At 35.0% G+C, this 20,934-nt stretch overlaps 2 protein-coding genes across 2 annotated transcripts in view; both read right to left on the bottom strand.

The window, feature by feature from the left end:
* Positions 1 to 2,498, bottom strand: part of LOC143914050 (fibrillin-3-like) — a 67,687-nt gene extending 65,189 nt beyond the window's left edge. The window contains exon 1 of the mRNA XM_077434140.1: positions 2,396 to 2,498. The gene's annotated coding sequence lies outside the window, so the exon portion shown is untranslated. The remainder of the gene's footprint in view (positions 1 to 2,395) is intronic.
* Positions 2,499 to 14,114: 11,616 nt separating this feature from the next.
* Pbp49 (proximal sequence element A Pbp49) lies at positions 14,115 to 18,895 on the bottom strand. The gene is made up of 7 exons (XM_077435055.1): positions 18,760 to 18,895; positions 18,270 to 18,488; positions 15,259 to 15,487; positions 15,095 to 15,178; positions 14,854 to 15,009; positions 14,586 to 14,777; positions 14,115 to 14,513 (listed from the first exon to the last, which is right to left on the bottom strand). Exons 2-7 carry the CDS (start codon positions 18,470 to 18,472, stop codon positions 14,208 to 14,210), a joined length of 1,170 nt encoding a protein of 389 aa, XP_077291181.1. The 5' UTR covers positions 18,473 to 18,488; positions 18,760 to 18,895; the 3' UTR covers positions 14,115 to 14,207.
* Positions 18,896 to 20,934: the final 2,039 nt, after the last annotated feature.

Below are 20,934 nucleotides of genomic sequence, written 5' to 3'. Positions count from 1 at the left end.
ATTATTCATACTTAATCATTACTACTACTTGATGATGTGGAAAAAGCAAAAGTCACATTGAAAGTTGACAAATTAAGATATATAAACAAATAACTAGAGCAGCGTTTCTCAACCACGTAGCTCCATTAGAGCCTCAGAACTTTAGAACACAGGCACAAGAAAAAAATAATTTTTGGGGAGGAATAGTAAACTCTAGGAGAGCCACAGTCAGGATAAAATAATAAATATATCTATACTAAATACAGTTCTGAAAAGACGATTGCATTTCCCACATCTTATCTCATTGAATCTGGATTCAGCCGAGTTAATAATCTCCTCTCAAAAGTTTTTAACCGTCTTGATATTGACAATAGAGGCATAGAAGTTTGCTTAAATCAACTTAAAATTTATTGCATATTTTGTTTTTAAAAAAGAATATTGTATTATATAAGAACGTATATCATTATCATCATCATTAACAGCCTCATTCATTTCATTCCACACATTTTTCTGATTTGATTCATATCTTGCTTGCACCCTTTTACATTCTCTCGGGTACCATTTGAGCACTTATTTCGTCCTTCTAACTACGTGACCCGCCCATGTGGAAAGGTGGAGGGGGCGAAAAAATGAATTAACTGAAAATGAGACTACAGACCCAAAACAGATTGAGGAACGCTTAACTAAAATATCCAGTCTATTCAGAATCCAATTATTTCTAGTTTAAATTTTAATTTTAATACATGAATTTAAATTTATAAATTTTATAAATAAAATGTTTAATTTTTTTAAATTAAATTTAATATTTAAAATTAATAAATTTAAATCGGGTCATAATAATTAGAATTAATTAAATTTGCGCTAGCAATTGCAATTAAAAGTAGTGATTGGTGACTCACTAGTGACGACATGTTATTACAAATAAAATAAATTTAAAATATCCATAAACAAATTGAGATAGACCCGAATTCAAATCAAAAAACGAACTACAGCCAAAAAACGTTGAGAGGCACTGCCTTACGACACTTGCGAAGCAGTTTAGTTAATTTTTAAAAGAATGCCGATATGGCAGATACGTCGCACTCAAAATTCATTATTTTTTTGGCAAGCTGAATAAAAAGATGAAACCAACGCTAAAATCATTCGCGCTCGTGCAGAATCACCACTATGATCAAATCCGGAAATCCGGTCGAGTGACAAAGTACCAGTGACCACCCCCGCGACACTTCGATAAGCAACAAGATAATTCAACGAGCCGTGCGACCTATTAACACTATACTGGGTCAAAGTGTTTTCAAAACAATAATTTAAACAAATAAAAATCGTTAAAACAACCATACACACACGCACACACATACACTATCTATATTTATAGAATACCTTATGCAAAATCGATGGAATAGTTTATTCGACACGACGACGAAGACGACTTCGACGACGTGAACACTCTGAAACCAATGGACAATGGTGGGACTTTTTGATAAATGGTTTCTGGGCGGGATCGGTCGTGACCGACGAAGGCCTGAACCGATCGGGAAGAAGTTCAGGTGTAACAAAACCATGACCCGACAATTTCAAACTACCACATTCGACTCCAAAGCCGATAAAAAATACCAAAGAAACCACCCCCGACAACACAAATGCCAAGACCGAGATTCACACACCACTGGGAAAAGCCACAGATCGATCAATCAATTATATAACTTATTGCGCACAATTTGAAAGCATCTGGCTTGAGTGATGATAGGCGCGCACAATAACCGTAGAAAGACACGGCGGCAAAACAAAAACTTTTCAATGAACGAATGCGTATCCTTGGAACGTGTTAATTTTCGTAAATAACACACAACAGACGGGTCAAGTGTGTTGATTAAAACAAGTCATCCGGATTAATTAATGATCCTTCTCAATTAAACGTACGCAACTTTCAATTGACATTTAGCGCAAACTCCATACGCAGAATTCGCAATTTAAATTCAAATCGTACATAAACACACTCGACTATATACATACTATATAATGAACGAGACGTATAAATATTCTTATAAAAAAGAATTTAAATACAAATAAGTCGCGAAAGAAATTGTATAGCATCGAACGAGATAACCAAATACATGTCCAATTGGAATGATACTTGTGGGTGTCGCTGCTTATTGTTTAGGCAATGGCAATGTCAATTCCGCTATGTTTACATACTAGTAAACCAAAAATAAAATGTCGAATTTAAGAATCGACACTTTTCGCCGAGCTTTTCACATTTTTCCAGCGAGCTTTGGTTGGTTGCGCGTTTCGTGCCGATTTTTTTATGGGAGTGTATTTTTTTCGTGTTTTTATTTATGCTCGATGATTCTAGTGTGTGTTTGAAAAGTAAATGAATGAAAAATAGTGTTGTAGTTTGATTGGGAAGTCTCCTTACCGAGGGTCCAAAACGCGACCGTCCGGTCAGCGCTCGGCAGGCGACTGACTCGGCGCTTCGCTACAAACTGAACTCTGTCTTGATAGCAGCTTCTGCCTGTACTAATCTTATACTAGCGGCATGTGAGGTCAAATCAGGATCCGCAGACAAAGGATGATTTTAAAACATACTTGTCCAATAATTAAACACACTGTTCCATAAATGGCCAACAGTATGACTCGGTGGTTGCGTTTATGTTTAGCGCTGAGAGATTGCCGGGTTCGATCCCGTGCCAATCTTTAATACTGCTGGTCAGACTTGGATATTTGTGACTCCAAGTCGATCGTTTCTTATCACAGTTTGCCAATTTATCTGATTTCATTGTTGAAACGGTTCCTCTATCAAATTTGCAAAATCCATCCTACCCGCTATGTCACAAATATCTGAATTTATTTTATTTATTTATATATATATATATATATATATATATATATATATATATATATATATATATATATATATATATATATATATATATATATATTTCACTAGATCCTTTCAATACTAATTCCCAAAAATATTCTTATCTGCAGCGCGTTTATCGTATGTTTAACGGAGAGCTGAATGAGGTTGATCTATTTGGTATTTCCCTACATCAATTCAGGTCTAACATCAAGAGAATCTTGACCGATTGATTCATTTCTTCTCCTATTCTATTTTTCCAATATTTCCAATATTTTTATACTTTAGTTTAGTTATGTAATGTGCTATTTAATCATATTATAGCTTTCATTCTTTTCCTTTTCATTTGTTTATTTTGTATTTACCTTTTTCATTTGTTTTATATTTGTAAATTTCAATTTCTTCTTATATTCTATTTTATAACCTTTTCCAAATATTTTAATACTATAGTTTAATTATGCAATGTTCTACATATTTTGTCATCCCTTTATTCTTTACTTTTTAATTTGTTTTCCTCATATTTATCTTTTTCATTTTTGTAAAAATCTATTATTGGACTCGGATGTAACATATATTATTTATTTACTATTTGTTTTTTTATACATATCTATGTACATCCTGTCTGTTGATTTTTCAATTAATAAAATAAAATAAAAAATATAATTTTAGCGATCAAGCTAATTTGATTTATGTACAATATGTAAAAAATTATGTACAAGTCTAAATCCATAGATGTCTCTATGGATTAATTAATTGTTAATTTCGTGTTCTTCAGCCTGTCAAAATATTGCGATTTATGTATGTAATAAAAATGCTGCAATGTTTGTAATTAATTGTCTAGGAAGGCGCATTGGGGTCTACCTGTTAGGCCCTCCTGGTATATATCTACCTGTTGAGTGGAATCTTAATCTACTCTCTTCGATTTGGGCCTCGCTGTGATTTTATTTTTTATTCATATTTTGTTTTATTTTATTTTACTTTTTCTTTCTCCTTTGTACATTTTTATATACTATTTTAATTTTGTTCAGTGTAAACAAAGAATGGGATTTATGGATTTTATTTTTGATTTTTACACTTTTGTTATTTTTTTTTCCTCTCTGAATGAAGTATTATTTTCCTTTTCATACTTTTTTTTTATTATTTTATTTTACCATGTTTTCTGCTTTTGCTTTTTTCCTTTATTTACAGTTTACTTGTTTTTATATCATGTTTTTATATATTTTTCAATTGTAGGCCATTGTGGCGCATTAGGTTCTTCCTGTAATGCCACAATGGTCCAAAACTATTAAATAAATAAATAAATAAATATCTATGTAAAATAAATAAAGATGAATGTAGAAAACAGCAGACATTCTACATATAGAAAATGATTGAGTCGGTTTATTTTGGGTGGATTTGGTTAATCCGAATCAAAAATTATGGCTTAATTTAAATGTAGCCAAGGAAAAGTGCTCAATATATGTAAATCAATCAAAAATTTTCTTGAAAATTATAGTTTTTGGGTTAGTCAATTTTGAGTTGGATACGGTTAATAAAATAATAAATAAAGAGCGGACCAACTTTGCGTCGTTCATTATTCATTGTTCGTCGTGCGTTGTTCATTTTCATGATGAAACTTTTTTTTATGCTCTCTAGCTTCGTAGTTTGCCCTGTTTCCTGGAAAATAGACCCAAAACGCAAAAAGCATGCTTCCGGTCCTACCTCTAGTAATAAGCATAGGGCACCATTGTTCATTTTTATGGTCAACCTTTTTTTTTTTGCTCTCTAGCTTTGTAGTTTGCCATATTTCCTGGAAAATGCCTCCTTTCCTGAAAAAAACACAATCCACCGCCGAATACTAATAATAAGTTCAAAATAAGTACTAGAAATCAGGATCTGAGCTAGAGTAGGAGCGGAATACAAAATAGATTGGGAGCTCCATTTGTAGATTGGAGTAAGGGCGAAAACACACCGAGTGGTACGTGGTACTTGTTTTTTTTTAGATACTTTAAAACATACGAAAAACGCAGCACCCCTACCCCATATACATATGTATGTACATAGCACAGTCCCAAAAATCCCCCCTGGAGTGTTTTCGTTGATATTTTATCCTTGCTTGAATTCAATGATCGATAAGGGTATTCCCATATTTGAAGAAATGTAGGAGATACTTGTCGGTTGCATATGGATATGCATACACGTGCAACTTCCAAAACATATGCATTCTGCACGTGCAAATACATCTGAATTCGGTTTGGGGAACACCTATTGTTTACGGTCACAGCGGGAAGCTTAGGAAACGTGACGTCGTATACCACTCAGTGTGTTTTCTCCACGAGAGTCAAAATAGGTTTGGACTTTTATAGTAAGAGACAGGCTAGAAAAGTAGCATTCAAAATTGGTAGGTTGGGAATAGTGCATTTGGGCGCCATTTTTAAATTTGAAAAAATCCACTTAGCCTGAAGAAAAAGAACTTCAATCAAGCCAGTGATAACGTATGGATGTGAAACTTGGACATTGAACGCCCAAATTCTACACAAAGACAAATTAAATCAAACAAGTATGAAACGCTGTATGTTCGGCATAACATAAAAAGGAAGCGAAATTCGCGGGTAAGAAGTAACGTGGACTAGTAGTTAGCATATTATGCTTTCGAGCAGAGTGGTCATGGTTCGATTCCCACTAGTAGCTGCTGGCCAGACTTCAGGTCGATTATTTCCTAACAGAGTTTGCCAACTTTTCTGATTTTTATTATAGCGATTCCTATAAATTGGCATCTCCTTTCCTATTTATTTTTCAAATCTCAAATTATTCAGCGTCTTGAGTTTCGCCGATTTCGCATAAAAACATCATCCACACTGTGGAGTGTGGATGATGTTTTTATGAATTCGCATTGTATAAATGCTCGTATTGATTGTATTAATCGTGTATCTCATTGCATATCTGTATTGGTACACTCGTCGCTTTGGAGCGATCTGTAAAGGCGAGTGTACATGTTCGATTGAAATAAAAATGATAAGGGTAATGGATATAGTGGAGAGAGTGAAGAGATTGAAAAGACAATGGGCGAGTGTCGTAGCTGAATGAGATGAATGAGATCTGGAATAGGATCAAAGTGAGAGATATGTAGGTTGGAAATAAAATCGAAGTTTTTGGTTTATATTTCGGGGTAGAAGACTATAAATTAGAAATCAAAGTGGGAACTGAAGTCGTAACCAGAGTAGGAACTGAAATTAAAGCTGCACAATGAGAAAAAAAAAATGATTCACAAATTAAATAAAGTGAGAATGGAAGTTGAACTAAGAAATGTTGGAATTTCTAAAATTTCATTCAGAATGCTTATAACTGATTATATCTTTGAAAATTTAGTTTTAATCAGCCGTTACTGACACAAAATAAGTCGCAATTAATTGGTCAATGATTTTGGATGTAATTAAATCCAAAAGTCAAGATAATGACACAAACAATCAATGTAACAGAGAATTTACTAAAAGGATGCATACTAAGAATCCACCATGTATCATTAACTTTACAAGCTATTGCATTAACTCAACACATAAAAATTATACAACAGAGTACACCATAAAATCAAAATAAACTGCATATCATTGAGTCTTGATGCAGTGCTATTCTAACAGCAATTATTTTTAATTAATTATTAATCAATGAAGCGCGTGTGACTTATTATCTTTGTTTATCTTATTCATAATCACACTTTTCAAAGGAAGACTCCCTGGTGTTCTAACTTAGGAACGTGGGTAGATGCATACATACGAATGTACATAGCCCTAATGTCATGAACTATGTATGATGTCGTTTATATTTAGTAGTATTACTCATTAGAATCGGTTTATTCTTTAACGACTCAATCCACCTATATCAACAGCAATTAAAACCAGTTACGTTTGACACGCAATTGAATTTAGACGTATGTATGTACATAGAAAAGGCACGATTGGTAATCACTGGCATATTGTGGAGTTATGTTATGACCGTGGTGTTAAACCTACAATGGCCATAAAAGCACATCATATTTCATTAACAACTTAATAACTGATACCCGCCTATAGATCTGCAAGATGACTTTTTTCCCTTTCGATGTTGCTTTTATGACATGTGCAAGAGTTACGCACGATAAACCGTGGCATATCCAAAAGTAATTGGTCATTGTTCCGCGAAACTATGTTGATTATGAATATTATAGAATTGACCTAATATCATAGCAAGTATGCATTGGTTCAATTGCATATTTATGCGTGTATGTGTGGAATTAAGTGTTTGTTAATCTTCTCTATAGGCATTCCCACCACACCTTTTCACTGATCGGGACTCAAATTTGAGAAGCTATTTGCTATGATCCAAAATCTACTCAACGAGGTTGAGCACTTTCTTTTGTTTCAATTGGTTTGCCAAATTTGATTTGTGACCATCTTTTCTACTATCTAGTACTTTCCTTAATGACTGGATTCTGTTTATCCTTATTACATGACCCCAGTTTTTTCATTTTTATAAAACAAACTCATTGTGTGTATATCTTTGTCTTCTTTTTGGAGGAGTAGGTACTTACATAGTAGTAGGTAAGTTACTGGTTGGTTTGGTGAGCAAATTTTCATATTCTTCTTCTTTAATATTCCCAGCCAATTCAGGGCCGCGCATGCCATATGTACAAATGTGTGCAACGCACACAGGCGGCCGAAATATAAAAGTAGCCGAAAGAATTATATTATTTAAGAAATACGAAACAGGACATCGTACTTTTTAAAAATCATTTAGGTTGTCTTGTTGTATACTTGTGGATTGCTGTTGCAAGTTACAACTTGTACTATGATTCGGGGAAATAACGGGATAGCAGGTATAGCTTCGGTCCGCATAGAGCTAGGTATTTTATCTTTGCGATTGCCAGATGTATTTCTTCAGGGATGTACATATTTCTGTATGGATACAGGGATGTATCCAGATGTATTTCTCCTGTTCAGACGTTTTGGTTTTCTGGTTAATTTTTGTTGTGATTAAAATTTTCAACACTATATTTCTCACACCTTACTTATCACAAGGTAAGAATTTTGCACTTATCATATGCACTTGATTTTTTTTTATGAATATGATTTCTACAAATGCTGATACAATTAAAGGCGGCCGAACTCCTAGGCACGGCCCTGGATACATTAGATTCCTCACTTTGTTGTCCAACTTAATGGTTTCGTCCCCTGTTGCAAGGGGCATCAATATCCTCAACCAGATTTCTGTTAACTTGGATTTGTTTAATATAAAATATACTGATCTGGTTGAGGGATAGTTAAATTTGAAATTATTGTATTTGCTTATATTTATGTTTATTTTGTGCTGTTTTCCTATTATTATATCCTTTGTAATGTCATTATGGCAAAATTGTAGAATAAATCCTTCCAAAGTATCCGAATTCGACTTTCTTCTTTATTATTACTTTCTTCTCTTATCATGGCTGAGGATCCTGAGGCTTCTGGGTGAGCTTATTCACGTGTGTACTTTAGAAAAATCTTCTACCATTTTGTGGCAACCTCGAGGTCTGGCGTAAAACCATCGGTTGGCCAGTGCTTAGTCGGTAAGCATTCACTTCCTCCCCAGCTGCCGAAATAAATAGTTGTGCATTGCCAACACAGTCGTCTCACTCGTCTTACCCCCATAATTCCATGCTACATATTACAATACAATGATTATCACAAACAGCTTACTTTGTTAATCTAACACTTCTTCCTCGTCCCTCATATTTTCCATCAACTTTTATATAAATTTAATGAAAAAAATGGCTAAGGATTTGGAGAAAACGGTTCGGAGATTACTGGTCACAAAGTACTCGTCACAAAGTCACTAAAATCTCTATAACGGAACATCTGGCAGCCGAAAAGTCAATCATACTAACGATAACTATTGTTACGTATACTAAAAAGAGCCGCCGAGTAATTGCGATCGGATTAGGCCGGGTAGCGTCCTGAGAGACCGTGTGACCGGTGTAAGTGGTTTTAAGGATTAGCGACAGGCAAAGTGCATGTAGGCTAAACAATGGCGACCGAGTTGGCTGGTATTGTTCCTTTCTTAGAATTGACCTGTACCGTGGGAGCGAATGTCGTGGGAAGACATATCCGTACGTGACCATAACAATAGGTAAACAAATTAGACGTCGAAGATGTCCTGAGAGATCTATCCCTTATAAGGCGATACTTAGGCGATATCATGTCATTCTGGACTGAGTACTGCCAGTGCGTGTATCTCCTTAATCATCAATAAATTCTGTGAAAACGACTGTTGGCCTTTTACTTGGATCCTCCAACCACCCCTACGCAACACTATCATACTAACGAGAACTTGAGTGCCAAATATTGTGTATTCGCGATTTTCATGGGAAAAATTGTTTTTGTGATGTGACGAATAGTCCGATTACCGCAGAAAACACATCAATCAAAAAATGCAAAGTTTGTCGTTGTACAACAATTCTCCATATAATGCTCAGAATTTTACTTCAAACCCACATTTCAGATGAATGTCACCTTGATTAATGGAAGTATTCAAATTTCCAGATATTTGAATTTAGCATAGAGCTCACAGCTTGTATTGTATGTACACATTGATATTCCAAATACTGATCCATACCAATCTGCATATTAATACCATTCTATAGTTGTCCTGATTCTTTCAATATGTGTATTAATGTTTCATATCTGTCATTATTGATATATGTATACCTGAATATCCCAACCACATCGAAATAATCGCGACTACAAGTTCCAGAATCGCATGACTGGATGGACCATGGGTGGGTCTCAATGGTATGGATGTTTTCACGCGCGATCGCCCAAACTTTTTCTCTTCCATTTGTTTCGCGGAAGTGTCGTCAAAAGCAAAAGCATCAGCCGTCAATGATGACCCAAATTCGCCATTGACAACGCTTTTCACCCATGAACGGCCACAGAGAAGCCACGGTGCGTGGACACGGTTCGGACCCAATATGCAAATAAATCGACAATCTCACGCAAGCCAACAATTGGTAGTCCAAAACGGTCGCATAATCTGCGATGAATTTTTTTTTTCATTCAATCATTGGACACACTCAATGGGAGAAATTGTGTGGCATTAGTTCTATTATACAAAATCTACCTATGTATGAAATCCATAATCTAAAAAGGTAGCATCTCTCCACCTCTGGATCATCAATTCTATGATAGAAATATAAAAATATTTACAATGTGCTCACATCTTTATTAGCAAAACCTAGCCAATTGTAAAAGCACACTATGAATGACGTTTTATGATGACCATCAGTGTTATTAAATGTTCTTATCTGGTAGCATTGAAACTTCCTACGCTCAAAAATATAAAATCCACCGGTATTATATTTTTTCCTGAAGCTTAGTCATTGGTGGGCGACGATGAATGATTCAATCCATGCAAACTTAGTTGTACCATTAAAATAAACTAGTTTTTCAGATTAACAAGTCAACGCCCCTCAAGAAACGTATCAGAGTTTCAAAACACACTATATCCAGTCGACATTGACGAATTGACGATGTAAATAATAGTCGAATTGAATTATGATTCTTCGAACTACGATGTGGTCTTCTTTTTTGCTCTATACAATATTAGAGCATGTACATTTTATTATATTTAAGCGAAGAAAACATCCATTAGCCTTTGCCATTATTGGGTCAGTGTTGATTTGTAGGGGCGCTAATTATGCATTAGATTTGTGCAATTGTTCCAAGTTTGATACCATCATTCATGCACTTGCGAGTCTTTTTATAGTGGTCGTTAGCGGTCATTTGAAATTATTTACGCTTATTGTTTCTAAGGATAAGAATTCAACCTCCTCAACATCCTTCATCGACGTCGACGATGATTTAACGACTCCAACTGCATGCGAGTACAAACAACGTGTAGCAATTTTTTCATTAACATCATTGCAATTTTTATCCTTCAATTGGGGAGCGAATTCGTTCATAAATCCAAAAGAAAATTCAATAATTTCAAACGGCATATGTCAAGTGACTTTCTAATGTAATATCAAATTGTACCGTGAAAGTGAAGCGTCTAGTGCAATTAGAATATTTCAGCGTTTATGATATTATGGTTGAAATTACACAATTGTTACAATTCAAAAAATGCGAAATTCAAAACGATAACCACCCACGTACAATTCGCGCCAAGGTGAAACGTGTACGATATGCGGAAGAAACGTATGTAATCATAATTGTTACGAATAATGGCGAGACCTTCCCATTTGGTCAAACGTTTTAAACTAAATCAAAATGCAGGACATATATGCGAAAAAGATCCAACCCGGCATGCGTTGCAATGCCACAATAACGCATGCAATTCCCGTTTTCATTCTCGTTTCCGTTCCCGTTCCCGTTCCCATTCGTCGGTAAAATGCAGGCAGCGAACATCTTGATCGCGACGCGAAAACATTTGAAATTATAGCGTTGCAATGAGACTCATTCCCGTTTAATCCCGTTTTTTTTTCAAAGTAATCTTCCCGGACATGCATACAACAAATCCTGAAAGTTCCATCGTAATCGGTTCAGTGGTTTAGGAGCCTATTCGAGACACACACACACACAGACATTCATTTTTATATATACATAGATATGCACATAGTACATACATATGTTACAGTTAAAGTGTATCTTCCAGTTGTAAAATATTTTGACTGCTTGGAATATATTCCATCTAACCTGGTACCAAATACCGTTATAATTGAATTGTATTTCCAGTTGAAATATATTTTGACTAGTTGGAATGTATTCCGTCTAATCCACGTAAGTTGATTCAAATTGTTAATTACATTCCAACTGGTCAAAATCTGTTACAACTGAAAATACAGTTCAACTATAAGTTGGTAACAGGTTAGATGGAGAGGTTAGGTTTACGTAAAAATGTCACTCGAGTAGTAAATTGAGTTGGAAGTCACATTTTTGTTTTGAACACATTCTTAGACTTATCGGAATATGGTACACATTAGCTTTATTCGTAATACCTAGCAAATATTAACGCATTATTAACTTCTAAAGCATTCGTAAAAACATCAGAGCTGTCAAAAACTCAATTGTTATATTACAACTGGCGCACCAGAGAAATGTAATAATAATAGAAGGGCCCTTACGAATAAATAATTGTTGTCAATATTACGCGGTACGTCTCTATAAATACGCTACAACGCACGGAATACAATTGGATCAATTTACTTATAAAAATGTATCCCATGTTGTTTATTGTGTGTTTTTAAATGCATTGTGCAATTTTTACCGATGCTTGCCCATCTTGCGAGTAATATAAACAAACAGAAAAGTTTTTATCGGACATACGTCGAGCACCAAGCAGCAAATACGACTGATGCTAAAATTATTTAGGATTTTCTGTGGATAATCGTCACTTGACAACAATATGACGCCTAAAGCCACTACTATTAATATAACATTTCGCTGTGGCGCTCATTATAATAGAGTTATAATTTGCTAGTTGAATTGTATTCGAATATGAATTACTCAATACGCCTGTTGGAATATATTACAACTAAAAGTACACTTCGACTGTAACATATACAATATATAACAGACAATATATCATCACTACAAAAATATTACTAATCCAGGTCCTTTTTTGAAAAACTGCACTCTCGATAGTTTTGATTATTCAATACCTAAATTATCTGTATCATTAACCCTTTAAGTGCTGTCGTCTTTTCTGTTGAAAGCCCGCCACGCTGAAAATTTCGCCAACATTCCCAACTTGAATTATTTAGGCATCCAATAGAAAGCGCGTATAAAAATTAAAGCTAATCCAAACAAACCCTAGATAACTACCGCCGAGGATTTCGAGTATTGTAAAGGTGTGTTTAGACTCTTTAATATATCTTGCAACAATATAAAATAAACATAAGAAGTCTGTTGATGAATGTATTTTTCCAAAACAAGTACCATCTTCTTCATTGTTGTTAAAATGTAATGCTCACGATCTAAATGCCAAGCCACAATCTAAAATACTCAGCAGTTAAGGATTTCCACTGGGAAATTTTGCTATGGTTATAAATTCAGAAATTCCGGTGTAAACCAGTCTTTATAAACGTTGACAAATGAATGACACAGATTACACAACCCATGTTCAGTGCATTTTTTTTTCAATGCTACCTGGAAACGCTTAGCGGGTAGAATTCTTGTTTAATTTTTACATGCTCAAAATACAACGCAGGCCCATGGACTTGGCAAAGCGTCGATCGGTGTTGGTCAGCTTTCAAAGAATTAACATGGAAATGAAATGTTTTATGACAATTTTGGAGCATCAGTGACTTTATCACATACCATTCTTCGTCGAATAAAGATCTCTTATTACAGAATCCGCATCGAGATGGCTAGAACAGCATTTGTAAAAATAAAGGTGGCGCTTAAAAACAAGCATCTCAATCTTCATACGCTGTTGAGATTCGCGAAGACCTACGTCTGGACAGTATTACTACACAGATGTGAGACGTGGACTCAGATGATCAAGATGATCAACCGCATCGAAGCTTTTGAGATGTGGGTCTATAGGCGTATGCTGAAGATTCCGTGGACCAAAAAGATATCAAATGAAGCTGTCCTCGGCATGATGGGGAGAGGCAGGGAACTTGTTTCTGACATCAAGCGGAGAAAGATGGAGTACCTCGGACACATGATACGGCGTCCAAAATACGAATTTCTCCGTTTGATAACCATGGGGAAAATAGAAGGAAAAAGTTATCTTGGCTTCGAAACATGCGCATGTGGACCGATATGAGCGCCGAAGAGTTGTTCCGAGCCGCTGAAGACCGATGCGGATATCTTCAAATAATCGACGAGGTGGTCGCCGACGTCCGGATGCGGACAAGGCATTAACAATAAGATTACATTCTTCCATAATCTGGGCTATATTCATTCATCCACACGTTTCTCGTACTTCATCAACCTACTTTGTTGTAACCTACTTTGTTCCCTTCTATATTATCTTGGCGATCGTTGGAGTATCTCCCTCGTTCATCTTACATCCAATCTTCTATGCACATGTTCCACCTATTGTCATTTTAATTTCTTGAATCTGTTATTTTCAAAGCTCTTCTTATTCATGCGCCTCGTTTATTCTCTTCTCATTACAATATCATACTATGCTGCTTATTTTTCAGAATGCAATGAATCGTTTACAGTTTTTAAACAATCGGCACTCGAACATTTTTTACATACAAAATGTATTATTTGTCAAAACAAAAAATGACAATTTGATTCTTCCCACCTTGGTGAAAATCTAATAAAAAACAATTTGCCACATTGAGAATTTATTTTCAGTATATAAAAGAATACAATCTTAATAAATAATATCAGTCTGCAAATCTAATGCATATGTACTCACATCTTCACAAGGCAAGACCTTTGTCAAAATATGGGTACGCTTGAAAGTTACCAATTTTTTTACCATCGTCATAATTGTACTGTCGGAAGCAAGAGTCGCAAAAATATGATGGGTTGAAAGGCATTCGATCGTTGTTTTTAACGTACCATTTCGCTAAAAACAATCCGCACATGTTACAGTTGCGACCTTTCGTTTCAGTCAACGCTCTGTAATATGGATACCTCGAAGAGTAGCATATATCCGACGGCTGAAGGAGTTCAACATCGGAGAAAGTGAATATGTGATCGCAATCACCCTGATGTTGGTATAACTAGAGACGAAAATAAAAATAATTAAATTTCAATTCAACTCAGTGACGATTGGAGATCGAGATAAGACTTACTTGAGGATAGCCCAAGTGTATTTTTAAATCGTTGAAAGTCGTATTTTCCATGGTGGCTTTTTTAAAATTGGGAAATGGCTTTTTATCAGCTGCCCATTTGATGATATTCTCACTGTAATCAATGTTTGAAGGGTCTCTGGTATCGTTATAGAATGTGTCTTCAATGAATAAAAATCCCGATTTGAATATATCCTGCAATGTGATGTATTCAAATTATATATGTACATGTGTATAGATAAAGTTTGATTGTAGTTTTCATTATATTTACTTTAGTAAATGTATAATTTTCGAGATCTGGATTTTCGCTCATGTCACATAACGAGACAAGATCGTTTGGACAAATTATTTTATCTTTCAATACGTCTAAAGTGTGAGATCCCAGTACAATTAAATCGTGACTAAATTTTAGAGTTTTCCTCGTTTGCTGTAGACAATATAGTAAAATGATAAATATACGTATGTATATTTAAAATTGATATTTTGAAATGAAATCTTAAACGTGTACGAACTGCGTTTTCATGACAATATACTCTGATGCGAATGAGGACTTCTCTACCAGGTATGAGATCAGGAGGCGTTTCCGGTACGGTAAACTGAAATCAAAATGTGTATGTATTATTTAAGCATTGATTGTATGTATAATATTTGAATGTTAAAATAAAATAATAATTACTTCATCTTTCGGAATTATATCATGCATGCACTTGATGTAAATCTTATATTGATACTTTTCGTCCTTTTGTATTCTCTCTTGAAGTTTTTGAATAGTTTTGAATTTCAAAGCTCGCGAAGATACCTTTTCAAGTACATATTTAAACTTGTTAGTAGTGTGAACCGGATTTGTCCAAGTTTCCATAGATGTTAAGAGATTCTGTTGAATTCCTGGATTTCCAGAATCATCGCTGACAAAAATTGAAAAAATATCATATATATGTATAATAGTGTAATTCTGTGTGTGTGTGTCTGAGTGCGATAACGCTCGCCTTACTACATACAAAACACTGCCAACAAAACATACGAATATAATACCATAGCAATAAAAAACTATCGCAGATAGGGTTAGACAAAAGAGATATTCGGCTAATTGGTAATCTCTACTGGAATCAGACGGCCGTAGTACGCGTCGAACGTGATACAACAGATAGCGTAAGAATAATGGAGTTCGGCAAGGATGTGTGCTATCACCGCTACTGCTTAATTTATATTCAGAAAATATTATTGCTGAAGCCTTGGAAGAGGTAGATTTCGGAATTACAATAAATGGCACAGTAATTAATAACATTCGGTACGCGGATGATACAGTACTACTGACCACGAACTTCAATGACTTACAGGCAACACTGGACGCAGTTGTTGTGCATAGCTCTAGGGTGGGGTTGAAGCTGAATACAAAAAAGACCAAATGCATGATATTCAGCAAGTCGGCGCACAATACGGTCAGCTTTCATTTGCAAATCAATAACAGCGTGGTGGAGAGAGTGGATGGTTTTAGATATCTTGGGTGCTATCTGGGTGAAACGTGTGAAAGTGGAAAGGAAATTCGCGTTAGAGTGGAGCAAGCAAGAGCTACATTCTTGAAATTGAAAAAAGTCCTAACCACACGTGATTTCAGTATAGCACTCCGACCGAGACTTCTACGATGCTACGTTTTCAGCATCCTTCTGTATAGAACAGAAGCATGGACCCTGACGGATGCCACATGTAAGAAACTAGAGGCATTTGAGATGTGGACATACAGAAGGATGCTGAGAATCTCATGGATGGCGCGTCGTACCAATGCTGAGGTGCTTGCCCTGATGGGAAAACATGTCGAAGTGCTCAAAAGTGTGAAAAGGCGTAAATTGGAGTACTTCGGACATGTGATGCGGAGCGAAAAATAAGTCAACAAGTCTCTGAGCATTTAGCGCCATCTACTTAAAATTTATTTAATAAATTAAATTTTCTATTGGGGTTTTAGATTGTTTATACATATGTAGGTAGGTCGGTAGTTTTTAGCATTTTTTTTCCATGTAACAATTAAATATATTTAACACGTTTAGCGCCATGACGGTTACCGGTGACCAACACAGCGCAAGTGTCAACGCGCCATTCTGCGCGCGCACATTAATACGGGAGGAAAAGCCTGTTCCTCTTGTTCCTGTTGTATCCTGCTCGCGCAAATTAAGTGAGTATGTACGTGAATATGTACCGTTTACCATGCACCCTTTTTTTTGATCTTTCGACTTAAGATCTTTCGATTTTCGATCTTTGCCATCCGATATTTGCGTATTCGGGCGTTTCACATTCGGGCTCGTGACGGAGATCGATGAAATATATATTTAATGTGTATGAAGGATTAAAATGATATCAAATATTAATTCAAATGGAGTAAGTAGATTATTTTACATAACAAATAACAAAAAAAAAACAAACTGCTCGAGAAAAAATGTGTATTTTTTCATATTTACACAATGAAATGAAAAAATATATGTATGTAAGCATGCCTATTGCCTATGTTCTGTGTTGAAACAGGGTAAACAATAATGTAGCTGATCATCACATCCGCCACAGTATGTCACAACTTGTTTCGATAGATTTCTTGCGTATTTTCTTCCAAATTTGGAGTTTGATTTATAACACCTGATACAATAACGGCGAACCTTTCGTGCTTTGCCCTCTTTTTTCAAAAGCTCATGGCGTGATCGTCTTGCCATTTGTGTTGTTGTTGATGGATCATTTATTTCTTTGCAGCTCGTTAGATACAGAGCAAGCTGCTTCCAAAACTCCACAATGGTTATTTTTTTTCTGTGACATCTTTATACATCACACGAGCATTTACCACTGATGTTTTAGAAGGAGCTCGATTTCTAATGTCCGATACCATCTCACCGTTTTTCGCAACGGGGTGCAATAAGCCGTCATCTGATCTGATCTGATAAATCAACCGATGCTTTTGCCCGTTGTATTCTTGTATCATTTGAGGTTTCTCCACCATATTCCCTCTTCTATTTCCCACTGTGACATAATCAATTGTGTGTTTTGTGGAGAGCATCGTGACATCCCATGTATCTCTCCACTTTAAAATTGATACACCTTTTCTATTCTGCTTGGCATCAATCTCACTACGATTTAGCTTCTGCTTGGTCACTTCTTTCGGCAATCCCTGCCGATTTATTCTAAGTGTGCCTACTAAATGGGTTTCCTCAGCCAAACGTTTGTTTGCGAGATCTATACATGTGCACCAATTATCGCAAAATTGGTTGGGAAAGTGTCATAACCACATGCGTGGGCACTGATCCCGTTATACGGACATTTTTTCCACAATAAACTTGTAATCCATATGTATAGCCAGAACCTGTGCATAATTTAAAATTTTTCAGGCCATATCTGTATCGCTTCGATTTTATATATTGACGAAAAGAGAAAAGGAATCATGCTATCGTCGACACAGACATATTCTTCGGGATCGTAATATTTTTTATAATTATCATTGAGTTCGTCGATAGTATTTCGCACTTTCGCTAAACGATCTTCAGTTGTATTATCCGTAAAATGTAGCATCTGAAGCAAAATCGCGCGCGTGGATCAAACACAGAACCGACATATTTCTTTTAATTTTTTTTTAATTAATAGCTTAATATGCTTTTAACCCATGCGATGATTATATGTACATTTATAAAAATCTAAATATATAAGAATACTTACTGGCAATGTTTCATTAATTTTGTCAAATAACTGTCGTCAATATCCGAATCCATCAGTTGCAAGATATCTGATTTTCGAGCGTCTTTGTCATTTATATATGAATATGGTTGTAATATGTTTGTACCGTTATGATTTTCAGGGAATTTTCCGATATCGATTAGTTCAGAGGCTTGCCTTATATCGTTTAGGCAATAGCTAAACATTATAATTGAGTGACATCTGGAACATATAAACAAAACATGTAATAGTTGTAGTGGAACAAATCGGAATTTTAGGTTATGTTGTTTCGATGTATGAACAATATAATATTGAGTATCACTGTACTGGGAATTTTTATAGTAAATTCGGTCATCAACTATATAATTATTGTTACATATAAACATGCCTATCATAATGATAATCTTGTGAATTTATTTAAAGTAGATGTTTGAAAAAAACTTTAAATATATTCAAACTATAGTAATAAAGTTTATTTAAAGTTAAATCTTACTCAGTAATAGCAGATATTATATTATACGGTATTATATTATTTCTAAGGTGTAAACTAATTCAGTTTAACGACAGAATCTCAAATGTCAACAACAACCAAAACGTCATCGAAACGACTGTTAAAACTAAACGGCAATAGCAGCGAATTTTATGTCCATTAACGTCACTTATATTTTCACCAGAAAAAGTTAATAGGATTATCTATTAGCCTCTGTCCTAGAGATGCAAAAAACATGCGAATTTTATGATATTGATTAATCCCAATAAAATAAGAAATTTATTTTTCAATTTAATATTTATCAAAAATTAATGAAGAGTAAATTTTTATTCATAAATAGAATATAACCATACATTTTTTTGATCATTTGAATTTGACAATTAACCAATTAACCAAACCTATGACACTATTAAGTGCTTTTTGTGACTTTGATACATGATTAATAATAATATATTGTGACGAACACCTTTACCCGCAGAAACGGCTCCCACGTTGGAACGTGCAGGTAGCGTACAGGTGTCCTCCAGGAACACGTTCTAGAGGGAAACCGTGGATTGATCTAGAATGTGTCGTTATTTAGGTAAACGGACTACTAGTCATATGTGAACCAGTCACACTAAAACTGGTCACGAGAAAACTGGTCACACCCTAAAATCGGTCAATCAGTTTTTTCGTGACCAGTTTTAGGGTTTGACCAGTTTTAGTGTGACGGGTGATCACGTGTGACTGATCTAGAGCGACCGGTTGTCCTGTGACCAGTTCACATTTGACTAGTAATCACCGAACCGTTATTTGGTTCTTTGTTTCTCGTCGAATCGCAGCCAGCTGTACTTCCTCTACGTATACGGCTTCTGGCTGTTCCGTAAACAGCGGCGTATATAGAGGGCGGGAGCTCCAGGAACTGTACAGATACTGGCTCGACCGCACGTGGTTGAAGGCTCGGGCAGGAGATGTGATCTCGCGACTGCCTCAGGTGAAGGTCCGGTAAGAAGAGAGGGATCTGGGATGAGAAATCTGGACTCGACCGTCTCCGAAGAGAGTCTTATGGCAAGAGAGCACTTCTGTGCTTGCACGCCCGGAAACTACGTCCGGGGAGTGGGGGTAGCAGGATGCCAACCTAACCTTTGGCATTGCTGCCAAATGAAGGGACGGTGAGGAAGACGTAGTGTTACAATTTTTTAAATAAGTTAAATTTAAAATAATCGTCTAAAGCGATTATTTTTACTTTTGGGCACGCTCCGGCAAACACCAGTGAATGCGTTTAATATTACCATTCTTGATCTTAAGTTCACAAGCCCAATTTATCATCCTATTATACATTGAGTGATAAATCAAAGTTGTGAAGGAAGCAGTTGAATTGTCTGTCAATGTTTATGAGTTTGTCAATGTATATATGTATGTATGAGTAGGTAAAATTAATAAACTTTTAAAATGCTTGCAACATAATTTTAATATTCTTATATTTACATGTTTTTAAATTGATACTGAATAATGAATACCTTTAAATAGTATACACTTATAATAATCATAAAATAAGTTAAACTAACAGTGCAAAAATCCATACCACAATTTACAAGCCAATGATATAAAAAGTTGACACTTTATTTTATAGGATTAAAGATTGTAATGAGAAACAGTAATGATCAAGAGTAAAGAACCAGATGCGGTAAATACATAGAAATATCTTAGTTGAATTGCATATATGTATGCATATCTTAAGGAAGCAGAGTTACATATTATATATAAATCTTTTAATTTTGTCAGTACATATTTTTAGTAATTAACGTGAGATGCTTCACTGCTTTTTTAAATTTTGATTATAAGAAAGTTTCACAATATTTTCTTTTGTATATGAAGATTTATTTACAAAAGCTAAGCAAAGTTTTAAAAATGTCCATTTTACATACAACCATCTTTGATAAAATTTGAAGATCTAATATTTCACATGAAAAACAACAAACAATTGTATTTATTTGTAAAATTAATTATTCAATAATTATATTTACTGTTGTGGATAAAATTTTGATGAAGATATAACAATTTTCATAGTATATGTTGTTATATTATAGATATGTATTACATTATTTCAATTAATGGAGGGTTTATAGTAGTTATGATTGCATAGTATGTATATTATATCATATTTTATTAAAATATTATTTAATAAGAGATGTTTTA

The sequence above is a fragment of the Arctopsyche grandis genome, chromosome 7 (assembly GCF_051622035.1).
Source record: "Arctopsyche grandis isolate Sample6627 chromosome 7, ASM5162203v2, whole genome shotgun sequence".
NCBI classification, from domain to species: Eukaryota; Metazoa; Arthropoda; class Insecta; order Trichoptera; family Hydropsychidae; genus Arctopsyche; species Arctopsyche grandis.
Note: the sequence above shows the minus strand (reverse complement) of the source record. Positions and strands in the feature narration are given on the sequence as shown.

Excerpts from the sequence above, each read along its gene's own strand:
- Pbp49 (XM_077435055.1), bottom strand. The coding sequence starts at position 18,472 with ATGTTTAGCTATTGCCTAAACGATATAAGGCAAGCCTCTGAACTAATC. Across the intron at positions 15,488-18,269 it reads AAATTAATGAAACATTGCCA|CGATGATTCTGGAAATCCAG; the intron begins GTAAGTATTCTT and ends AATTTTTGTCAG. Across the intron at positions 15,179-15,258 it reads ATATAATTCCGAAAGATGAA|TTTACCGTACCGGAAACGCC; the intron begins GTAATTATTATT and ends TTTTGATTTCAG.